Source organism: Meleagris gallopavo, chromosome Z (genome assembly GCF_905368555.1).
Source record: "Meleagris gallopavo chromosome Z, MGAL_WU_HG_1.1, whole genome shotgun sequence".
Classification (NCBI taxonomy): domain Eukaryota; kingdom Metazoa; phylum Chordata; class Aves; order Galliformes; family Phasianidae; genus Meleagris; species Meleagris gallopavo.
Genome location: NC_139435.1, coordinates 34,512,915 through 34,535,802, shown reverse-complemented (window position 1 = coordinate 34,535,802; position 22,888 = coordinate 34,512,915). Strand labels below are relative to the sequence as shown.

At 38.1% G+C, this 22,888-nt stretch overlaps 1 protein-coding gene across 8 annotated transcripts in view; it reads right to left on the bottom strand.

The window, feature by feature from the left end:
• Window positions 1–304: 304 nt before the first annotated feature.
• The window catches only part of PIP5K1B (phosphatidylinositol-4-phosphate 5-kinase type 1 beta), a 98,745-nt gene continuing 76,161 nt past the window's right edge, over window positions 305–22,888 (bottom strand). For 6 of the 8 annotated variants that reach the window (XM_085213752.1, XM_085213751.1, XM_085213748.1 and 3 more), the window contains 3 exons: window positions 22,400–22,544; window positions 5,789–5,906; window positions 305–1,028 (listed from right to left, as the gene is read on the bottom strand). In XM_085213752.1, the coding sequence (XP_085069878.1) occupies window positions 1,026–1,028; window positions 5,789–5,906; window positions 22,400–22,544 (266 nt within the window). In that variant the 3' untranslated portion in view covers window positions 305–1,025. Of the gene's footprint in view, window positions 1,029–5,788; window positions 5,907–18,713; window positions 18,754–20,892; window positions 21,971–22,399; window positions 22,545–22,888 lie in introns of those variants that run through there. The other 2 variants (XR_014880565.1, XM_085213749.1) reach the window with 2 other exon arrangements.

The following is a 22,888-nucleotide window of genomic DNA, read 5'->3' as shown; positions in this document are numbered from 1 at the left end:
AGTGGAGCTTGTGATTGCCTCTCAGCTGCTAGGGAAATGAAGGGAACCAGAATAGTATCTGAATTTGTTTTGAAAAAATTGCTCATAGAGAAAAACCTGACACGCTGTTATGAAGCACTTCGGGCACTGTTATGCCCTTTGCTTTTTCCTTTCCCTCTGCTGTGCAACTTTAAGATTTCCCCCTTTATTAAAGAGCTGGCAGAAGGTAAATTCAGATGCCATCTTACAGACTGGCTGATGTATCTCTTGTGATGCCTCTCAGTCCACGATACATATCAGAACAGGAGCACACTGACAGCTGAGATAGTCTTGAGAAGAAAATACTTTATTCATCAATAAAACTATAGTTTACAGTAGTATTTACTAAATAAATTATATAATTTCTCTTTTACAAGAAATAAACTAAAATCAAAAATATTTCAAAGACAATATATATACACAACATAAGGCCTTGTTATAAATAACGTTTTTTCTTTTCACCAACAGTGAAAATGTCTTTAAAGGCTTATTTTCATATCCCATGTGCAGAGGCTTACCCTAACCCTCCTATCAATTCCAATTTCCACTTCTGTGGATCTAAGCGATTAGAACGGAAGGGTGAAAATATGCAAAAATTAATTTTATTCACCACTGTGCTTATTTTTAAATAGGTAAAGCAGATAATATATTTTGTTTGCATAATTATAAGATGCATGCAAATGAAATCACTAGAGAGCCAATAAGAAAATATTACTTTCAAGTCCAAAAAAGTTGATTGGCAAGATAGTAGAAAGCAGCTCAAACACACAGGTCTTCACAGTTCAGCAAGCAAGAGCAGATGATAGTAGAGTGTGGAATGTTTCATGTCACTTTCACCAAGTCTATCCATCCTTTCTATAATTCAAAGATCCTCACAATTCTTAGAACAAGTTCAACTGATTATTACTCTGTCTACAAGGCTCAACAAATCAGGAGTGCAGAAAGTGCTCTTCGTTAACCATGGTCACTTCTCTATCTCGGTTTTCATTCTTCTCGTTTTTTTTTCATTACTGTAAAAAGAAACAAACAAAAGAAGCAAAGTTAGAAGTTGTGTTTATTTGCTTTCTTACAGAATTATAAATTGGTAACATATTTATTCCCCTGAAGAAGCTGAAGCACAGTACAAGAGTGATCCTCTAATCAAAACCACCAGGTACTTCTCTGTACAAGAACCAACTCTACAGTCTTGCAGACGTTGCATGGCGCTTACATTACCAAAATCCAACCACTTGTTTATGCAAAATGCTGAACACTCCAGGCATCACAGAAGATAATCCAAACTGAGAGCACTCAGCAGCTCCTAATTTTCTTTCACCTGACAGAAATACCTGAGGCAGATCAGGGGAAAAGTGCAGTTTTTGCATGTCTTTTGTAAAAGTCCTGCTACTTTCCACAGGATATCCTCTCAGTTGAAAAACATAGCTATCCGAAACCCTTCAGGCACAACTGATGTTCTCTATCATTCTATTTCACAAAAAACATGACAATATTAGCAAGTTCATTTTCTACAATACCTTCCACACAAGCAGCTGTTAAATAATATAAACAGTTGATTACTCCTTAGTACCTCTATTGAGTCACAGATGAAGAGAAGCTGTTCTCTGCTGAACAACTTATTAACAGTATTTACTCAATAGTGTATTTTGCTGAACAAAATCTTGCAGCAAATCAAACGTATCCCAGCTAATGTATCAAATGTGAAAAAGGACACAAAAGCACACCAAAGACAGCTGGACTGATCCCACTCTAGAACCTGATAAAAGTATAAAGAAGATACAAGTCTGCATTTATTAATCAGATTTTTAAAGTCCCTTCCAAACTGTATTTTTTCAATACAAGCATCTAACTAACCTTCAAATAACTATTTCAGTAACAATCTAATCTTGGCTGTGAACAACAACAGTGAAGCTCAGAAGGCATTCAAAAAGCTTATCTTAGAAAATGAAAACCCGTAGATTCAAATCAACACTTTAGTTACGACTTCTAGCGTTAGACTTTGAACCTTAAAGAAAGGTTTTTAAGTGCTGCAAACTTTAATCTGTGTTGTGAACCACTGTTATAGACAGGGCATTCACAATCAATTCACTGCTGATGAGCAAAGTACTAACTTCTCAGAGACTATTCTCTGTTTGGACAGCTGTGGTCTGGCAATGAATGCTGCTGCATTATCACCTGGCTGCCTTAAGGCAGAAAAATTGTCAGGTTGTATGTACTTACAGATGCAGAACGCTTTAATATGCAAACTGCAGGACAAGTGAGTAAAATTAAGGTAAGTAATATTTTAAGAATGACATGAGATAATAAGATTTTTTTTTTTTTTAAAGCAAGTAAGCACCAGTTTGGCAAAAAAAAAAAAAAAAAAAAAAGGTTGAATAGTTAAGTGTACAGATAAGAAACATAATGCTTTATGAAGCCAGCGTAAGTGTGTTAAAATGTTCTCTGACAGCATCCAGTTTGTGGCTGAAAGCTCATATCTGACTGACTGCAAGTCCATTTTGACAACTTAACAGTAATTCAAGACTATTTCAGACCCTCTGGCCTTGTCACTTCTTTTCACTCTCAGCAATAATGCCAATGCTCACTTTTTGCTATTCCAGCAGAATACAATTATGACATCATATGCATTTTTATTCCTTTAACTCTTATCCTTCCAAAGCACTTCAGAAGGATCAAGGATCCTTCTGGACCCACTGCAACAGCTCCAAGTCTTACTTATGCTGGGTGCCCCAGAACTGAACACAGAACTGAAGGTATTCATTTGATTTGAAGTAAGAATTCTTTTTTTCTCTGCAAGGAAGGTTCACACTAGGAGAGCACAAAGACTGCTGATTCAAAAATAGCTGAAGGAGTGAAAATATTTCTAAGAGAAAGTAATTGCGAAGATGAGGGATTAGATAGTAAACTGGCAGTTGAAAGAGGTTGAATACAAACTATAAGTGTTCAAAAAGAGAACCAGGCACAGTACATAGCTATAGGAGTGAAAACAGAAGAAAAGAAGCACAGTGAAGAATAAGAAGAGGGAGACAGTTTTGCCAAGTTTCCAGGCAGGTGCAGGGAAGCACTCATCAGTCTATTTAGCTATGCATCTACAGCCACAATACACACAAAACAGATCTCTAGCTAGGTTTTACAACTTCAAAATCCTATAATAAAATTGGCATTTGGTCCTAAGCCACAGTAGAGGTAATTCTGAATGTAATGTTATTATCTGTGCAATTCACCTGACAAATCATAGCTATACTAACTGGACTTCAAATATGCAGAGCTTGCTCATCACAACAGTTACTCTTTTTTTTCACTCGAAATCCTTTTCAATCCTTTGCAGCCCTCTTTTCAGTGGTAGTGACTTCTAAGTCATACACAAATAACAGCTGGTAATGTTACATTTCCACATAACTATTTCTTTCTACCAAGGAAATTTCTATTATAGTTAGCACAGGAGTTCTCCTTCAAATGAAATAGTTCAGTAATGAAATCCTATAGGCAGGATATATACTTCTTTAAGATCTGTATTTACCACCAGTTTATTTAAGCCATAGAGCATCGTAATAGAGCAAGCTTAAATCTGTCACTGCACTATTTACGTGCATATTCTTATCCCACTGTAAGCATAATGGATATCAAACTATTTACAGTGAAACAATTATCACACACAATCACAGAGGTTGGAAGGGTCCTCAAGACATCAGTTATCCTATTTCTTAAGTCTTACTACTCTGACTTCACTGACACTGTAGTTTATCACCTGAGAGAACACAGAGGAGTAGTTTTTAGTTTCATGTTGCTCTTTCATGGACAGAAAGCTTAACATTGCGGACAGGCACAACAAGGTGACTTAAGGTGTGTTTTTTTTATTACATAACTGAAAGTACTGCTTTCAAGGTTCTCAATTTTAGATACCTTAAAAATTGCACTAAGGTCTTTATGCTTGGCTGCTCTTACTGATCTACACATTGAAACTTTTGCAGTGTTGAGTCTGTATTTCATACTAACCAAAGTCTTTCTTTTCAGAAAGAAGTGGTGTCTATTAGGCAGCTTCAGGAGGTTAGACTGTATGTGATTACTTGTCAATTTCCTGCAACATTTCAGGATTTCTGAGTCTCTACAGACTTTTCATGTCAACACCATATCATCAACAGGCCTGTTTAACACAAGTCCTACAGGAATAAGCAGATTTAATGGCCTACATGAAGCCACAGTTAACTAAGTCAATTCCATTTCCAACTGGCTGCTCATACTTGCTACTGTGTTGATTCAGTGGAGGCAGAACAGACAAAAACTACCGTAAGCAGTGGGTAATATATTTATCTAAGTGTTGCTGGCTTAGGAAAAAAAAAAAACCTCAGGTTTTTTTTTATACAGAGAATAGCACAGCAACCAGTCACAACATACGACATATTCTGTATTTCACTGTATTTCTTACGGAAAAAAAAACAGTGAACACTTAAGACAATAAAGAATGCAGGGAACTTCTACTAAAAGGAAAAGGAAAGGAAAGGCCATGCTTGAGTGAAATGCTAATTAAAACCTAATTAATGATTGCTTTTTCACTTCCTCTGTATATAATTCTTGCCACAAATGTCATTTCTTCATGAGTAAAAAATCTCTAGGATAATGTCAGAATTGTTTATGTTTGAGGAAAATAAATCCTCAGGAAAAAAGAAGAAAGCAGCATACCCCCCTCCTGTATTTGTACTGAGTTTTTCAAATGGGCTTGCAAATGCACAAAACCTCGTTCAAATGCAACTAGCAGTGGGTGTCCAGTGCCTTTACGTTTGTGGAATGTGAGCAATAGCCATAGTTTTGTCTGTTGATTTTCCTTGCAGGAACTGATGTAGTGCTGATACATGGATGGTTTAGCTGCTGCAAAGTGGTGCTTACACAGAGCCAAGGATGTTCAGCTCCTCACTCTGTCCAGACAGTAACTGGCTGTGGGTGCAGAAGGAACAGCAGGACAGGACTGCTGACCCAAAGTGACCAAATAGATAACCTGTACCACATGGTGTCATGCTCAGCTATAAAAGCTGGGGAGAGGAGGAAGAAAGGAGATGTTTGGATTAATGGTGTTTGATTTCCCAATAAATTGTTACATGTGATGAGCCCTGCTTTCCTGGAAGTGCTCAAAGATTTGCCTGCTGATGGAAGTAGTGCATGAATTCCTTATTTTGCTTTGATCTCACATACTGCTTTTGATTTATCTATTAAACTGTCTTTATCTCAGTCCACGAGTTTTCACACTTTAACTCTTCTGATTTCTTCACCAGCCCATTGAAGGGGGTGATTATGCAGCTCTAAAAGATGCATTCCAGCCACCACAACTGAAGAACCTTTCATAGCAGAAAAGTAAGTGATTCATATACTTTATATTGTGCTTGCTTTTCTTCAAAATCACTGATGTAGATACAAAGCTTGTCTCTCTGGAAAAATTTACTTTCTCAATTGTGGAATATTGGATATGAAGACAAAAGATGTTTTGTTTCCTCCTATAAGCCTGAAAAGCAAGTAATAAACCACCCCCATTCCTCCTACGATTACAGAAAACCTGAAAGAAATTTTAGTGTAACTTGTTATTAACACAATAGTAATAGAAGATTACTGAAGGATTTGTTTTGCAAAGATACTTAAGCATATGTTTAACTATGTTTAACTTAGAAATACCTCACAGAACCTCTGGTTCTTTAAGTTCAGTATTTATTCAAGTCCCCTGCTGAGCCACAATCAGAGAAATTACAGGAAAAAAAAGCCTACCAGAAGCAGACTGACAACTTACCAAATAGACATCCAAAACAGAAGCATTATCATTTTCCGTTTCCAGTGTGCTCTGTTCTGATGTCAAATAGATGGCACTATCTTCTAGAGTGAATGTTGAACTTGAAGGCAACTCTTTACTGGAAAGAGAAGGGAGACTACAGTCAACAAAAAAATACAAATTGCAGAGAGCTCAGCTGCAGCTGAAATCTTAAGTTTATCTCAAACAAGTTTCAAATACTTGAAAAGTAGAAAAATAAACAAGTGTAAGGGTATAAGTAGTTAACTGGGGGCTGATATTTGACTAACGAATGCAAATCATGTAATTTCTCCTTTTGTTGTAATTAGAATGTTATCAAGAAGTAATACTGTTCTTGAACTCTGCTGGAACAATGGATCTATGCCACAGTATATGTGGGGTAATTTCATTAATTTCTACATCACAATGGTACAAATCCTAGGAACATTTTTTAATTTAAAATAGAGGAAAAAAGAGACTCAGTAATAAAGCACAGTAGTATTAGACTTTCTCATGTAGAGAAGACATCACATGCAGGCAAGAGTTCAGATGGGATAGTGAGAGAAGAAAAAGAGTGTACTGTAATTAGTACAGCTCTGCAAGCAAGAAATGTTGGCAGAAGAGGTATGCTGAATTATTTCAGTCAGGGATATAATTTATGTTTGCTGCTATGGAGAAAGAACGCAAAACTACAAACACCTCCACACAAGAATCTTGTTTTGTAAATACTTGGAACCACAAAGCTGAAACTGTCCACGGTGCTTTACCAGATTTAAGCACCTTAATCTCCCACCGTTACTAGCTCTCAGAAATGAAGGGACTTCAGTTTTGTAGAACCGTATTTCAAATGTTCTTGCCTACGTACACAAGAAGTGAAAAGCTAACAATTCTGCATTATAACTGGCTGTTAAAACCTGGCCACAGCCATCAGCCTGTAAATGAGGAAAGGAGGATTAATTTTCCCCTCCCTCTGCAGTACTTCATGGTTTAGGTATGTTTCAGATTGGGCATCAAATCAGCTAGAAAGCTGATTTCTGCTTAGCAGAAAGCAAATAAAAATGCTCAACAGATAATGAATCATCAGTCATCCTCATGTCATATTAGTATTAAGTGCACAATACTACATTCACCACAACACACTGCTCCTTTTACTATACAGAGTCTCTTCAACTGTAAGACTAACTCATTTGTCCCAGCGGTGATGCAGCTCCCATTGGCTTACCAGCAGTTTCCTAACACCCTCTATTTGTAGTCTATTATGGAACATTTCAGTCATATCAGTTTTCTGCCAGCACTACATTTTACTAAAAGGAAAGGGAAGGACAGGAAGGAAAGAAAGAGGCTGCTGCCAACCGGTGACTATGTTTTTATCATCTCCCACAAAACAAGCTCTGGCATTAAATACACTATTTTTGGTGAAAGAAAAAAAAATCACTTTTGCTTGCTTGCATGATTTTGATCAACAGTGATGCTCAATTCAGGCCTCTGAACGTGCAAAGGCCCATATAAGAAAATCATATGACACAGGATGAATATGAAGTGAACAGCTACCGTATTTATAAAAATGTGCTACGTCAGTGGTCAACCTTTCTGGAAAACAATGCTCTGCACTACTATGAGCAGGTCAGGCAGTCTGCAGCATATACTTGGCCTTTATACCTGTGTTATGTTAAGTATAAAGGAAAAAAACCCTTGAAATAGATATTTGCTATGTACTAAGCCGCATCACTGCTATTATTTAGCTTCTCTCACTTAGAAAATTTCTGGCACCTGCACTCAGATGAGGTGAGATTTTCCACAATTCACACCAGTGCATTTTATTTTAGAGCCTTCTTGTATCAGAAGGCCAAGACCTAGACCTACTGTTCTCTTCTGGTTAATTCACCAGTTTACTCCTATACCTACTTTCCTTTCCCACTTCCTCATTAGAATGCACTAGCTTGTTGTGGGTTTTTTTGCTGCTAATTTGCTAGTTCGTTAAGTTATCATCTACTTTACTTCACAGTCTGCCTTGGATTGCAAGCAACAGCAAAATGAGTTCAGCACTGGGATGGGATTGTTAAACTACCACTCTATGGCATATAATAAAGACTGTGCCATCTGCCCTTCAGAGCGTGCCTCTTTTTATGGTATGCAAGGTGACACGCAGATCTGCCTGCTGCAGGAATCCACTATACGGAGAGAAAGCAAATGAGGTTGGCACAGAAACAACACGGAAAGAGAAGTCAAAGAGCAGGTCCCATTAATGCTACAGCTTGGTTATTCATTAGTGAATTTCCTAAAAAAGCGAGAACATATAGAAACGGATAATACCGTACAGAAGTAAAAGGGAGAAAAGGGGTAGAGGAAAATACAGAGTAAATTTGCACAGAAAACCAGCAGGGAATAAAGGCTCCTGCACAAAAACAGGCATGAAAGAAGAGGCAAAACAATACAGAGATGCTGCTCCATATTTTAATTACAACTTATCTGCAGGTAACAACCTTCTTGCTACTGTGGCTTTCACACTGAATAGTCAGAGATCAAGTCTAATACTCATGCAAGAAGAATTGCTTTCTGAAAGAAGTACAGAAGAACTGCTGAATGACAGAGCTTTCTTTCATATATCCTAAGTTCAATAACCAGAGACTGGTCGGATTCCAAAAATTCTCTAAGAAAACTTAATTTTACATTTAAAAGAACATATGCAGTCCATTTTGGGAAGCTAATCAGTAAAGTGCATAAAGCAGAAAGTGGAAATTTAACGTCAGTGCTATCCTAGTCTGCATCTGGAGCCCATGTTGGTGTCAGTAGGAAAGCAACGACTTCTGCCAAAAGCTGAATTCTGCCACAGTTACAGTATACTGCTTATATGCAATAATGTAATAACACCTTTTTAATTATATCTTTTTAGTTAGAAATTATTTCCATAGCAGAAAACCACGCTTGTTCATTGAACCTGCCTTGTAACAATAGCATGAAAAAATGCATCCCTAAGATAAACATAACAAGGTTTCCAATTCACCTATGAAAAGTGAGGAAAAATAAGTTTTTTATTTTTTTTTTTAAGTCTCTGTTTTAATGTGCTCCTATTCTCAGAAACAATAATTATTTTGACCTTATGACTAAACAAGGGGAAAAGCTGTACTTAGGACCTTCTAAAACAGAATACTTTAACACACTGAATAACAATAATAAAAAAGCTTAAGTTCTCTTCTTCTTTAGTAGAAAATAAAATAAACCCTGCATTTTTCAGAGTCCTTCTAATTTGTTCTCCTGGACATTAGAGGCAAAAATTAGCTCAAAAAGAAGAAGTTAATTAGGGGTTGCTTCTTGGAGGTATGGAAAATGGGGTTTGGGATGCAAAATCTTCAGTAAGATTATTACGTAATTTCTATACAAAATTTTAAGAAAATTATCAGCTCACTGCATCATAAGCTTTAAAATGTGTCTTTAGGGGTTAATCAGAAAAATGTCTCATAGAACAATGGGCAGTACAACTACTGCTGAAAGATACTGCTCAAACAGCAACTGTGGAAAATCTACCATGGATACAACAGATATTTATGGGTCCATTCAAAATGGGTCTCATGTTTACAGTGTAGACATCATTTCTAAAACCCAATCTTGCACTTTATAAATTTCACGCATGCCTGAAGAAGTAGGACAAACATAAAAACTCTTCCAAGTCATCTTTTAATAACATTGTTCACAGGCATCAAAGCTACAGGCTTGAAAAAAAAAAGTAAATAGGACTGATCTAAATGCTGCTTTTGTCTTCCAAGTGATGGAGTCTGACAGTGAGAGTCTCCGCCACCAAACTCATGCTAATGGCAAACCATGATGTGTGAACAGTCGTAAAAATCATTCTGTGACTCTATGATTATATGAAGGTGAACAAACACATAACTCTGCTGCAATTGCCAATTAAAATCATAAGGCTTATTATTTTTGCAGCTGACATATACATGCAGTTGAAGAGATCACACGTGTAAGCAATCAGCATTCAGAAACTCAGTCTATATTGTGCAGTCTTGGGGAGGGATTTACATGAATTCTGCTCAAAGAAGGCCCTCAGAGTCCTCCTTCCAGAAAGTATTAGTTGTGAAATGAGAATTGCAAGGATGATGAGTATGGACTATAAAGTCAGGACCTACAGGGACAAATTCATGCAAGGAAACACTTGCTCTTTTTTTCTGTGAAGGAAAGCACTCATGCTTGTGAGGCATGTGAGAGCACAGGGTATCAACAGCTGAGTGGGATTTTACCCAGTTAATTCAGTAAGGGCAGATGGAAGCATGCCTATTTTATTATATAATGCAGAGATCTTCCAACGAAAACTCAAACCAATGTAACAGACTTCTTTTAAGAGGTGCTAAAAAGAACAACAACAACAACAATCCCTTTCTTCTAATTGCAATGTCAAATGCAGTCACATTGTTCATCTAGCCTAAAGGACAAGGGGCCTCATTAAATAAGGAAACACAAATGTGAGAACTCATCATTTAAAGTGATGCTGATGAAGTCTATAGTACCTTTGCATACTGACTTAGTATGTGGTAGGCAGTATGTCCCAAGGGAAGACATTTGGAAGGTTCACCGTGGTCAGATATGCAGTACTGTTTTAATACTTAAAACAGCGAGATTTAAAAAAGAATTCAGCACAAAGGTGTGCTAGCAATGTGCTAGTGAGACATGTTTTGCCAATACATATTACCTAAAAATTGCTAATCCCAATCATCTGATGGTTAGGTCAGGTAATGTCACAAGTACCAACAGAATCACAGATCTATACAGGCCTGCTGCAAACAGAACTTCCACTTTTCAGGAGGGTTTAATTTTTCTGAATTGGTGGAACCACCTTGTGAATGCTTTTACCAAAAGAGGGTCCTTCAGTGGGACTGTGTGGGCATGTGTAAGGTTATGATTGATACTGAGGAATTAAGGAAAAAACAGGTGACACCTCTTGTTATTCACCAGAACTTTTTAAAGACACCTACAGACTACTCTTTTGAGCAAAAAATAAACAGGTATGATGCAAATACTGTATTTATTGCTTTATGATAATTATTAAATATGACTAATACCTTGTAGATATTTGTAGCTGAAGTAGAATACTACTTCTTTCTAAACATGCTTTGAGAGGACTAACTTTTTAAACAGGAAATATGCTCATTTATGAAATTACATAGGCTAGTTCTCCCCTAAAATGGTGCACCTTCTGCATGTGTACATATATAAGATTGGAGTACAGAACAGATGAAATCAAAGAGTTACTCAAGGCAATTACAAAGCACCATACTGTTTCACATGCTCAAAATAGATGGATGAACTTGTGTTCACAAGGCTAGTTCTTTACTCTTTGTTTGGTTCTAGTTCCATTGTAATGCACACCGATTTTTGCTTTTTAAGTCAGCACTGATCCCCTCTAGGGAAAGACACTTTACAAAAGACTAGCCTTAAAAAGACTGTCTTACAAACTTTCATTAAGGAAACACTCCTGCTAGTTGCCAGAAAAATCTGATTTCAGTTTAATTTTTCTCAAGACTACAAAGACCACAAGACAGAGATCATTATACCAGGTATAATATGATGCTAATGTCATTAAAATTTAGACATGCCTTAATAAAAGCATAATTAGCAAAACTTGAGCATCATTCAGAGTTACCTTACTTTGCATTTCAAGTGAGAAACGTATCTTTTTTTTATTTTTTTACATGTCCAGAGCAAGCATTAACTACTCAAGATAGATTCTCTCTCCTGTTTCCACAAACACTTCATAAAACACCTCCAATAAATCCAAATGTTAACTTTTGACACCACTGGGTAGGGGGAAAATTCTGTGTGCTTAGATGACAGCATTATATGTGCTGGCACCGGAAGAACAAAGAAAATATCAGACTGTAAGATTAAATACATTTTAATCTTTTCTCTAACAGTGTTTTCTGATGCTTTTCCAGGACTGCAGGTAGCAGTGTCTGCCCTTTAAACTGGTGTACTTCAATTTGCTTTTCTGCTATGTTTCTTCTTTTATTAAACTAGTCACAGAACTGCTGTTCCAGTAGAATGTAATGGATAAGCAGGAAAATTTAACTCCATTAAGTACCACAGAATATTTCTAGGCATTATGCCTTTTTATCTGTATGTTATTGACTACTACAGTAGCAATCCTATACCAGAGAGAAGAAAAAAACAAAACTGATGCATACCAAGTTCCGCAGATATTACAAAATACAGCTTCTTCCAGCACATTAATGAGATTTCCAAACTAGTCTTTTCTCAAATTAAATAACTGAGCTGAATCTGATATGCATATGAGACTTATGCATACGAGTAAAAACCACATACGTAAGTATGTATGTATGGAAGAAGGTATGCATGTAAAATACGTATCTAAGTATATAATCTCTTAGTGCAACACATTTGCTATAAGCAGTCCTTAAGTTTAATTTTCTGCAACAGCATCACTGTAGCATCACTGATGATCATTCAGTTTGAATGCAGAATTCCTGCAGAGCATTCAAAGAGAATCTGGAGGTGAGGAAGCATCAGAAGAGAGTAAGACCCTACACACAGATTATTAAAAAGAATACATTAGAGTGGAACAGAGGTTTTGAACAATTTCAGTGATGCAGAGAGTTCTCATTCTTAATTTGTACATTGGAAAGAGAATGAAAAGCCAAGCAAAAACTTATTTTTACAGTTATTTTCTCCCACTCAGTAATGATCGCCCTTGACTGAGCTCAACTGTGCTGTTGTTCTCATCTTCCTAAAGGAGTCTACTTTATATCTTGGTTCTTAATTTAAAAACAAAACAAAAAGCACACAAAAAGCAGAAGTAATCCCATCAAACAAGAACCAAGAAAACCTTATTTTCTTTAAGCCTTATATTACATGTTGCTTCAATGACAGTCATGTTTCCTTTCTTTTCCATGGGGATTTCCCCACTGTTTCAGTGCATCTGTTTCTAGCATTGAAGCACTGAAGTCTTCTTCCTCCTCCTAGTTGTTCATTTATATTCACCTAGCATGCACCTCCTTTAATCAAATTTAGGCAAATTTGCCTAAGCTTCAGAATCTAAAGGCAGTGGGCACACAGACAGAACGTTTAAATATAACATACAAGAGTTTTCCCATAAGAAAACCAGACTCACACAAGGCATATTTTTCCTATAGCAAAAAAAACCCTATAAATTCTTTCTATTGAAAAGATAGCTAAGCTGTCTTTAAAAAGATTTTTTGATAAAACATTAGTTCATGGATATTTCAGTTCAAGCTGAGAAGTTTCAGGAAGTTTTAACCATGTAAGAGAAAATAATCCTTTGAAGACTTCCAGAATTTCAAGTGGTCTGCACCAAAAAAACAGAAATGCAAAAAAACATGAAAAATTGTTCAGAGAAATTTAAATACAGCTAAGAATCATAGAATCACCAAGGTTGGAAAAGACCTCCAAGACCATCCAGTCCAACCATCCACCTTTCACCAATATTTTGCTCTGAACCATCACCTCAGTACAACATCTAAATGAACGCTGAACGCTCCAGAGACAGTGACTCCATCACCTTCCTGGGCAGCTCATTCCAGCATCAGGCCATTCTTTCAGATAATAATTTTTTCCTGAATCTCTCCTGGCACAACTGGAGACCATTCCCTCCAGTCCTATCACTAGTTACACGGAAGAAGAAAGCCAACTTCCACCTCGCCACAACCTCCTTTCAGGGAGTTGTACAGTGTGATGTTTCCCTCTGAGCCTCCTCTTCTCCAGACTGAACAATTTAAGTTCCCTCAGCCACTCTCCATAAGACCTGCGCACCAGACTCCTCACCAACTTCAGTGCCATTCTCTGGACACACTCCAGGACCTCGATGTCTTTCTTGTAGTGAGGGGCCCAAAACTGAATACAGTAGTACTGGTGAAGCCACACCTCAAGTGAGTACAGCGAGATGATCACTTCCCTGCTCCTGTTGGCAACGCTATTTCTAATACAAGCCAGGATGCTGTTGGCCTTCTTGGAACATTGCTGGCTCACACTTAGCTGAGCATCAACACCCTCTGGTTCACTTCTTCCAAAGTCTTCCAGCCATTCTTCCCCACTCCCATAGTATTGCCTGGCGCTGTTGTGCCCAAAGTACAGGATGCAGCACTTGGTCTTGTTGAACTTCATCCCGCTGCCCTCAGCCCTGCGACACAGCCTGTCCAGATCCCTCTGTGAGGCTTTCCTAACCCCAAAGCAGATCAGCACTTCATCCCAGCTTGGTGTTATCTACAAACTTAATAAAGATGCACTCAATGCCCCCATCCAGGCCACCAATAAGGATAATAAACAGGACAGGCCCCACTACTGCTGCTCAGTTCCTCTTTTTTCCATAGTAACTAGTCCCCAAACACTTCTCCATATTATCTATCAGTTACACTAGTTCTAATCCATGCCAAATCAGGATTAGATAAACTGTTCTCAGATGATGAAGTCTCAGGAGCCAGCTCCAGCTCAGCATATCACCTCTGGTTAGCCACACTGGCAGCAATTCCTTACATCACAGATGCTCAGGAACTCCAAGAACAGAACGTAATAAGCCCTCTCCTTAGAAAATGATGACATTCATGGTTGATACAAACAGGGTAATTAAAAAAAAAAAAAAAAAAAAAAAACCACCAAAGTTAAAAATGTGTATGTGTGCCTCAAGGTATTCAAGGTACTCTCTTTTTCAGTAAGGCAAACAATGGCACCTGTCTTCTCACTGTGTTGACACATACTGCTCATTAGCACTACTGGGAATTATGGACCTATGCATAAACTGTTCTGGTACTATGGGATTATTTCCTTCAAATATCATAAAACAAAAACTGCTAAGTGATTAAGAGGGAATTCTTGTACTCTTTACTTTGTGCTAGGACACTTTGATAGGAGAAGGAAAACAGCCTAAAAAAAAATGCCAAGCTAATTCTACTCAATAATTTAGAGTCGAATTTCATAGTCAATTACATATTTAAAAACTGAAAGCAGGCTCATGTTTGTTGAAAGGTGAGACATATCCCATAAGTGAAAGTAAAAAGGCAAGAAGGCTTCACAGTGACTGAGAGTAAGGGGGGTGAAGGGGAGATAGATAGAGATAGTTTATAGAAGCAAGAATGTAGGGCTTGTTAGAAAATAAGCGATGGCAGACTCTGTGTCTGGGATAGCAAAGGAGATGAAGGCCATAAAGATAAGGGTTTGAGAACAGGCCGAGGACATTTGGCAGGGAGGTGATTGGATGTCCACAGGGCAAGAAGAAAGCGGTTCGGGGGGACGCCCCCCCCGAAAGGCCAGGAGTTTACAGCGAGAAAGGTCAGAAGCCTTCGTGAGGAAAGCAACAGATCTTCATCCCACGACCCACTATGCACGTGTAAGAGGCAAGGGTCTGCATGCTGACGAACTCTTGGGGGTGCAATGAATATGTATCCAAATTCCGGGAAAACTATTGATTATGGGTTAGTTTGGCCCATATTTGTAGCACGATTTTTCCTGACGGTAGTGCAAGTGCAAGTTAGGTGGATCTATCCCCCTTACAGCCAGCGTCTGCTGGGTAGGCTCTGGCAAGCAGCTCCTTGGGGGAGCACCCACAAACGGATCTTGTAAGTCATACGCAGGGTAAGGGGACAGGATATAGTGGGTATCCTGTTAAATGGTTATCTGGGTTCTCCTGGTTGTGATAACAGGAGTTGTAGGTTATATTTGCTATTACCATCTGTTGCAAATGTTCGGTACCGTGTATCTGAATTAATACCATCAGAATATTTGAGATATCCTCTGAGGAAATTAGAACTACGAACTAAGAAATTTCGACCTTATATTTTGACTGATCCGGTATTGTGTGAGTGTGGTGAGAGTGAGACGTAACTAAGCTATGGAGCAAGAGAGAGTCCTGAACCATTGTTTCGTTCTCCCGTGAGGGAAACAGCCAGAAACAGATGAAGTGAAAGTTGTTCTGTTCTCTGAGTTATTTGTTCGTACATACGTATTTTGTCCATTTAAATGCAATGAGATTGGGATGATGATGGAAATACATATGCTATAGATCACAGTAAAGGAATACAGAGGAAAGGTTGGGCCCTGGAGGGAGGCAGAGATAGGAACGATCCTGAGGATAAATTGTACTGATTATTGTCACTGTCTTTGTTGTTGTTTATGTCATAAAAGTGTCACCTATGAGGCTGTTATGGAACAAGGGGTGTCTAAAGTGATACTGAGAAGACCCCCTGCATTGTATTTTGGCTCACTGGAGAAACATTGCTGGTGAGCCAGAGAGGGCATATTGAATAAGAAACCAGAACATAAATGGAATAATGGGACCAGTTTTATAGTTGAGTACCCTAATCATGAGAGACCAAGTGCTGGGTGTTTGTGGAAGTTGAAGAACTGTACGGTTTGGTTTGCAGATTTTGAAAGGAATGGGACAAACTGTTTTGATGGCATAAGAAAGGTAATTGTTAATGGTATACAGAAGTAGAATTGAGGGTACATGGAAGTGTAACTGAGGGTACAAATAGTGGAATAATGTACAAAGGAAAAAGGGTTAAAGAGAAAGTGAGTTATCTGTGCTGGCACAAGAGCAACCCCCGCACCGCTCCAAGCAGAACTTGGTGTGAGAGAGTGAGCTGCAGATGGAGACTGCTGCTGTTATCAACATTACTTGCAAAGGGGAGGTGGAGAGGACAGGGCACTGGAAGTGAGAATAGCCTCTGCAGAGATCTAGGAAACCCGAAATCCCAGTGTTAGCACTGGAAGCCTCTGGAGAGGAGGAGGAGATAGAACTGAAATATGATGTTAGTAGTTTATGTAATGATGAGAGTTTGGAAAGTGAAAAGTTTGGTAAGGACACAGGCTGAGGAAGGCAAAGATGAGCACGGTGTGAAAGGGATGTCAGAACTGAAGAGAGGGGAGCAGTATAAAGAGGTTTATCTTTTGGTGGATACAGGAGCCTCTTAACATCCGTAGATGATTTTGTAACAGTAGAAGGAGCTAATGCTCAGTAAGAAAAGGCTTACTTTTTGGGATCAATTAAATACAGGCTGAGAAAACAAGCAGGAATACATAAATTGTTGTACATGTCAGGTTATTCTGGCAAGAAATTAAATAAAACTGAAGCTAAGGACCAAACAATATTAACTGATTGAGAATTGTAAGTCTGCCTTTAACACAAATTGGGAAAAACAAAAAGTAAGCCTTTTCTTATTGAGCAGGCCATCCTGATAGAGCAGGATGATATAGAAATAATTGTAACTAATATTGTCAACCCAGTATCTTTCCTTAGCGGAACTGCTGGAGAACCAGTATTTCATGACTGTTTTGAAACAACTGAAGCTGCATATTCCAGCAGGTCGGATCTGAAGGACAAACCCTTAGAAGACGCAGAAGGCACCTGGTTTACCAATGGTAGCAGTTTTGTGAGACAAGGAAACTGTAATGCAGAATATGCAATAGCTGCTACTGATAAAAGTAATCAAAGCACAACCATTACCTGAGGCACTTTCCCTCAAAAGGCTGAAATAACTGCCTGGACAAGAGTCTTAATTATATGGACAAATGCTAATTATGTATTTGGGATGCTACACACTCGTAGTACCATCTGAAAAGAACAAGGATTGCACACACAAGGAAAAAAGCATGTTGTAAATCTACCAAGGAGCGTGGCTATTATACATTGTGAAGGACATCAGAAAGGTAACACTGTACAGGAAACTGGAAATAAGATGATGGGTCAGGTGGCAGGACAGGTAGTTGAAGGCTTTAATTCCAGACGGTAAACTTAAAATCTCTAAACCTGAATCAGAACCTGTAAAATATTCTAGAGAAGATAGCAATCTAATTAGTGATTTAAAAGGGAGGGCAACAATGGCAAATTGATTTCTCAGAACTCCCAAGAAAAGGGAGGTATCCCTGTATGTTGGTATGAACTCATACCTTTTTACAGTAGCCAGAGGCATTCCCTTGTAGAACTAATAAGGCATGTGGAGTAACTATAGTGCTGGTACAGGAGGTTATTCCAAGATACTGAGGAACTACCTGGTCTGTCAAGGAAAGTGTACCATCTAAAGTTAAACTCATAAGGAAAAGATGAGTTGGTTACTAATTTTCTTTATTTCAGTGTACACGAGGTGGTGTCTGTGGCAAGTTGATGTTGTGTGCTGTTACATTTTGTATTTTGGTTACAATAGTACTATGTTTTGTGTTATATTTATTTATGTATTATTGTTAAATGTGTGATTGTCACTCTTCTTCCTTCTATTTGAATCAACTTTACATTTCTATACTTCACAATGGCTGCCATTAAGGAAAGTAACAGCACTCTAATTAGTGGGCATGAATATCGTAATGGAAGTAATATAATGAGCAGGTGTCAATTGGGTAAAGGTTTCTGGTGGCTGGACAGAGATGGGAGAGCTCAAACTCCCACCAGGCATAGTGAGAACTATTTGGAGCCAGTATCAAAATCCAAGGAGGATTAAAAGGTTAAATAACCCATTGGTAAAGTATAAGACAGAATACCATAGCTTCGTGAGAGCCCTTATCCCTATATTAGAAGTAGCTCAGCGGGAAAAGGCTATAAGTGAATATCTCCGCAACTCTACAAATCGTAGAAAATGCCACGACAAATGCTTACGAGCAATTCAAGAGGAGGTATCCTCTTTGTCCAAAGTAGTACTCCAAAACAGGATGGCATTAGATCTATCAATAGCCAAAGAAGGAGGGTTGTACACAATAATAAATCAGAGTTGCTGTGCTTACATAAATAAGGATCTGAGAACAGACTTAAAGAAAATCTGGGAGCAAACAAAAGTCCTGCATAGGACAAGTACCAATAACACAACTGCAAAACAGATCTATGGGGCACACTTACTAGCTGATTACTGAATAGAGGATGGTGAAGGCGGCTTTTCTTGGCATGCATCGTACTATCGGTGAGCCTTACCTGTGTGTAATGAGGTGTTCTATGTGCCTATGCCGGAATACTAAAAGGGAATACAAAGTATGGAAGAGACATTAGTTAAGGCAAAAAGGTGGAAAGCTTATTTCACACACGAAGAAGGAATAATCTAGCAGGTGGAAATCCTGCTAGATTAAAGAAAAGGGGGGAATTGAAAGGTGAAACGTATCCCATAAGTGAAAGTAAAAAGGCAAGAAGGCTTCACAGTGACTGAGAGTAAGGGGGGTGAAGGGGAGATAGATAGTTAGAGATAGTTTATAGAAGCAAGAATGTAGGGCTTGTTAGAAAATAAGCGATGGCAGACTCTGTATCTGGGATAGCAAAGGAGATGAAGGCCATAAAGATAAGGGTTTGAGAACAGGCCGAGGACATTTGGCAGGGAGGTGATTGGATGTCCACAGGGCAAGAAGAAAGCGGTTCGGGGGGATGCCCCCCAAAAGGCCAGGAGTTTACAGCAAGGAAGGTCAGAAGCCTTCGTGAGGAAAACAACAGATCTTCATCCCACGACCCACTATGCACACGTAAGAGGGGAGGGTCTGCATGTTAACAAACTCTCAGGGGTGTAATGAGTATGTATCCAAATTCCAGGAAAACTACTGATTATGGGTTAATTTGGCCTATATCTGTAGCACGATTTTTCCTCATGGTGTGCAAGTTAGGAGGAACAATCCCCCTTGCAGCCAGTGTCTGCGCAGCACTGAATAAATCATACCTGTTTTCATTACTATTTTGTGGTTATAGAGTTTGATTCCGCATATCATTTGTAAACGAATAATTCATTTAGGCTTTGTTTCAAAGACTGCTTTGGGCTTTATGTTATCAGAGACAATTGGCAAAGTGCTGAGTTATTCAAAAGCAGAGCTCCAGTAAGAAAAATTTAAGGCATCTAAGCCTCAAGACATCATTATGGCATGATTATTTCGTGTTTTTATTTCCCTACCAGCTTTTCTCACGGTAGCACAGAAATGTCTCCAGTGTGGCATAAAAACATAAGTTACAGCTGCATTCACAAGAGCTGCTCTGAAAGTAATGCTTCCATTTTATTATGTTGGCTTTCAATGTCAGAGTTGGTGGTATGGCAGTAGAGGCTGAGCCTTCCCACCAATATTCCACTACATGTTGTTGCTGCGTGACAGATGGCAGCAGAAGGGCACTCTGACACAGTGGCATTTGACATGAAAGTACAGATGAAGCAAAGGTGTGGCACCACTGCCACTCACCAACACATGCTGAACATCGACAACAGATCAAGCAGTGTATGTAAGCACAGTGAAGCAGTGGGTGGTGGATTTCAGCAGTGGCGACAGTGATGTGAAAGATGAGCCATGTTCTGTACAGCTATGCAGGCTGTTATGAGTGGAGCATGCAGGTTCCTGTTCATCACTGATGAAAATGCAGAGCTAATAATGGTGACTACGCTTAAAATGATGGTGTTTTGTGGCTGAGAATTTGCTCTATCAAATAGTGTTATTGTACTCTTTGTATCTGTTATAGTTTCCATGGAAATAAATAGGAGGCACTTTCAGAGCAAAACTATGTATTATTTAGTGCCATGAAGAAGGAAGGACCACCTTGCACTGGTGCAGAAGGTACCAAGCCGCTGATCTTGAAAGGAGTTTAATACTCAGCAAATATATAGCAGCTTTCTTAATTTGTAAAAGAAAGCTGTTTGCTCTGACATAGAAGCTAATTGTTGTTAATTGTATTCAGATTGTGACATCAATTAGAACTTGGCTGAGAAGTTACAGATGGACTAAGAAGGATGGGAGATTTGAGTGGTAAGATGATCACCTGGCTATAGGGCAAGGTCCTTTGTTTGACATAAGACATGGAGAGAGCCACACATCTATGAATACTGATGCAAGGTTTGTCCTGATAGAGAGTATGTCATTTTGTACTGATAAAACAGAATTAAATGCAAACACTACAGTCCTCTTCTGATTTTATAAGGTAATGACAGGTAAGGTTGCATTACTGGTAACATTTTAGGTAATTTAAGTGATTAGATTTGTTGATCTCCAGATGTGAATCAAACATAATACTGGATTGTAGATTTGCTGAAAAATTGGTTCATTTTAGAAGAATTTTGGAATATATTTACAGAGAAAAAAAAATCAAGAACTTACTCATACTTTTCCCTTATTATTAATGTGTAGAGAGTAAAAAGTATTTGAAGTATTTTATTTGCAGTAAATCTGAACTCTTTAATGAGTCGGCTCCACAGTTCTTTGCTGACTCATGATAATAAAATACATACAAAATATAATGGTTACAGAAAATTAGAAAAACTAAATACTCTAACAACCTTATTTTAGCAAAGCTAAGACCTGTTTCAAGACTACAGAATTTTGAAGTCCTACAGCTGTCATAAATTGGACAAGACTTACGGAAGTTAAATTGAAAGAGCTCCATTTCTGCTTATGTGCATTTGTTAGTAATGTTATTTGACACGTGTGACAACTTGTCACAGTTTTGTAACTAAAAACCCATCACCAAACCATACCTAATTCAGATTTTATTTTATTTTTCAAAACAGATCTATGCAAGATGCCACATCTGTGTGCTTTCCTTCAATTTAATGGAAATAAAACCTTAAGTAGCACTTTGATCAAGGAACTCTGCAAGTCATTTTATGTTTTATATGAAAGCAACTCATGACATTTTAATAAGAAAGTATATTTCTACTGCTTCAAAACTATCTGTTAAACACCTTGATTTTTTTGGACAACACAAAGTAAAGAACTATATCATGGTACATGAATTTGCTTACTAAATTTACATAAACACTATATAATGCAGGACTTCAAATTAGCACAGAGAAATTCAAGATGCTTGATTTCACATCAGCTATCCAGACTGACAAAAATAGATATAAGAAACTGCTAGTCTGTGACATCACATATGGTAATAAGATCTCCAAGCAGGTAAGACTATACAATATAAAATTTTTCTTTTGACATATCTTGGTAGAGTTCAGGTACACAAAACTTTACAGAAAGCCTTGCTGACATAGCAATGGAATTAGGCAGACGTAGCTACAAGGTGTCCAAGCTAGCTCGCATGCTTCATCAAAACATTCCCATTTTTATCTGTGTTGAATTAAAATTGGATAGGCTCTTGTCACACTCCCTGGTTCAACGTTCAAGGAAATTCAGCAAATGGTTACTTCTAAAGAACTTAAAGCACACCATTCAGCACTGAACATCCAGAATAAAGATCATCTTCAAAGCAGTTTCCTTTTCCTAGAAAACCAAATTTTTTTGCAGCCAAGTTACAACAAGTATTCTCAATCCTGTATATTTTATTATAGTTTGGGTAGTGGAACAGACTGAGACCTAAGTAAGTTTTCAATGCCTAGTTTAGTTTTGGAAAATGATAAAAAATCCAAAGCATACTGTAACATTCAAAGCATACTGTAACCATTTATACTGAGTTTATGCTTTTTACTTTGTGACCCCCTTGCAAAATACTTAACAAATCCAATAGGATTACAGCAGTTTTGCTTCAGTGTAATGGTCAATACTGGTCTACACAGAAAATCTCTAACTCTGATTTTAATTTTGCATAGGCTCCTCCCATTGATCATGTTGCCACACTTTTACCAGAATGGTGGGGAGTCCTCTTCTAAATACAGAATAGAATAATAATAAAAAAAGCTAGAATAAATTTACCTGCTAGAATAGAGCATAGGCTGATCACGTTGATAACGTTCATCTACATTCAAGGAAGAAGAAGAAACTGTGGTTGTCAGAGAAGCTGCTTCAAACAGAGATGGAGTGCTTGGTACTAAATCTGGCTGGTGGCGTGAACCTAGCACTGAATATACAAGAATAAAGAACGTTAACAACTTCCATTTCAGATTGAATTCAGAAGCCCTTATGCAAGTCTATGGAGTTACCTGGTACTCTCACTAGGTTCTCCAAGCTTCTAAACATATTTGAATAGACGATATTGTGATGCGCCCATGCCCACAGTCTTTACAAGGCAAATTTCAACTGCTAGTCAGTACATTCAGCAGAATACAAAGCAACCAAAGGAACAAATATTAAACAGCAGTATGAATATATGATCAATTCTTCTAAGATCCAGGACCGCTCTCACACTATGTGAGCCTTCTTTTCAGACAGGATTAGGTGGTCAGTTCTCCTTTGCATCTGGCT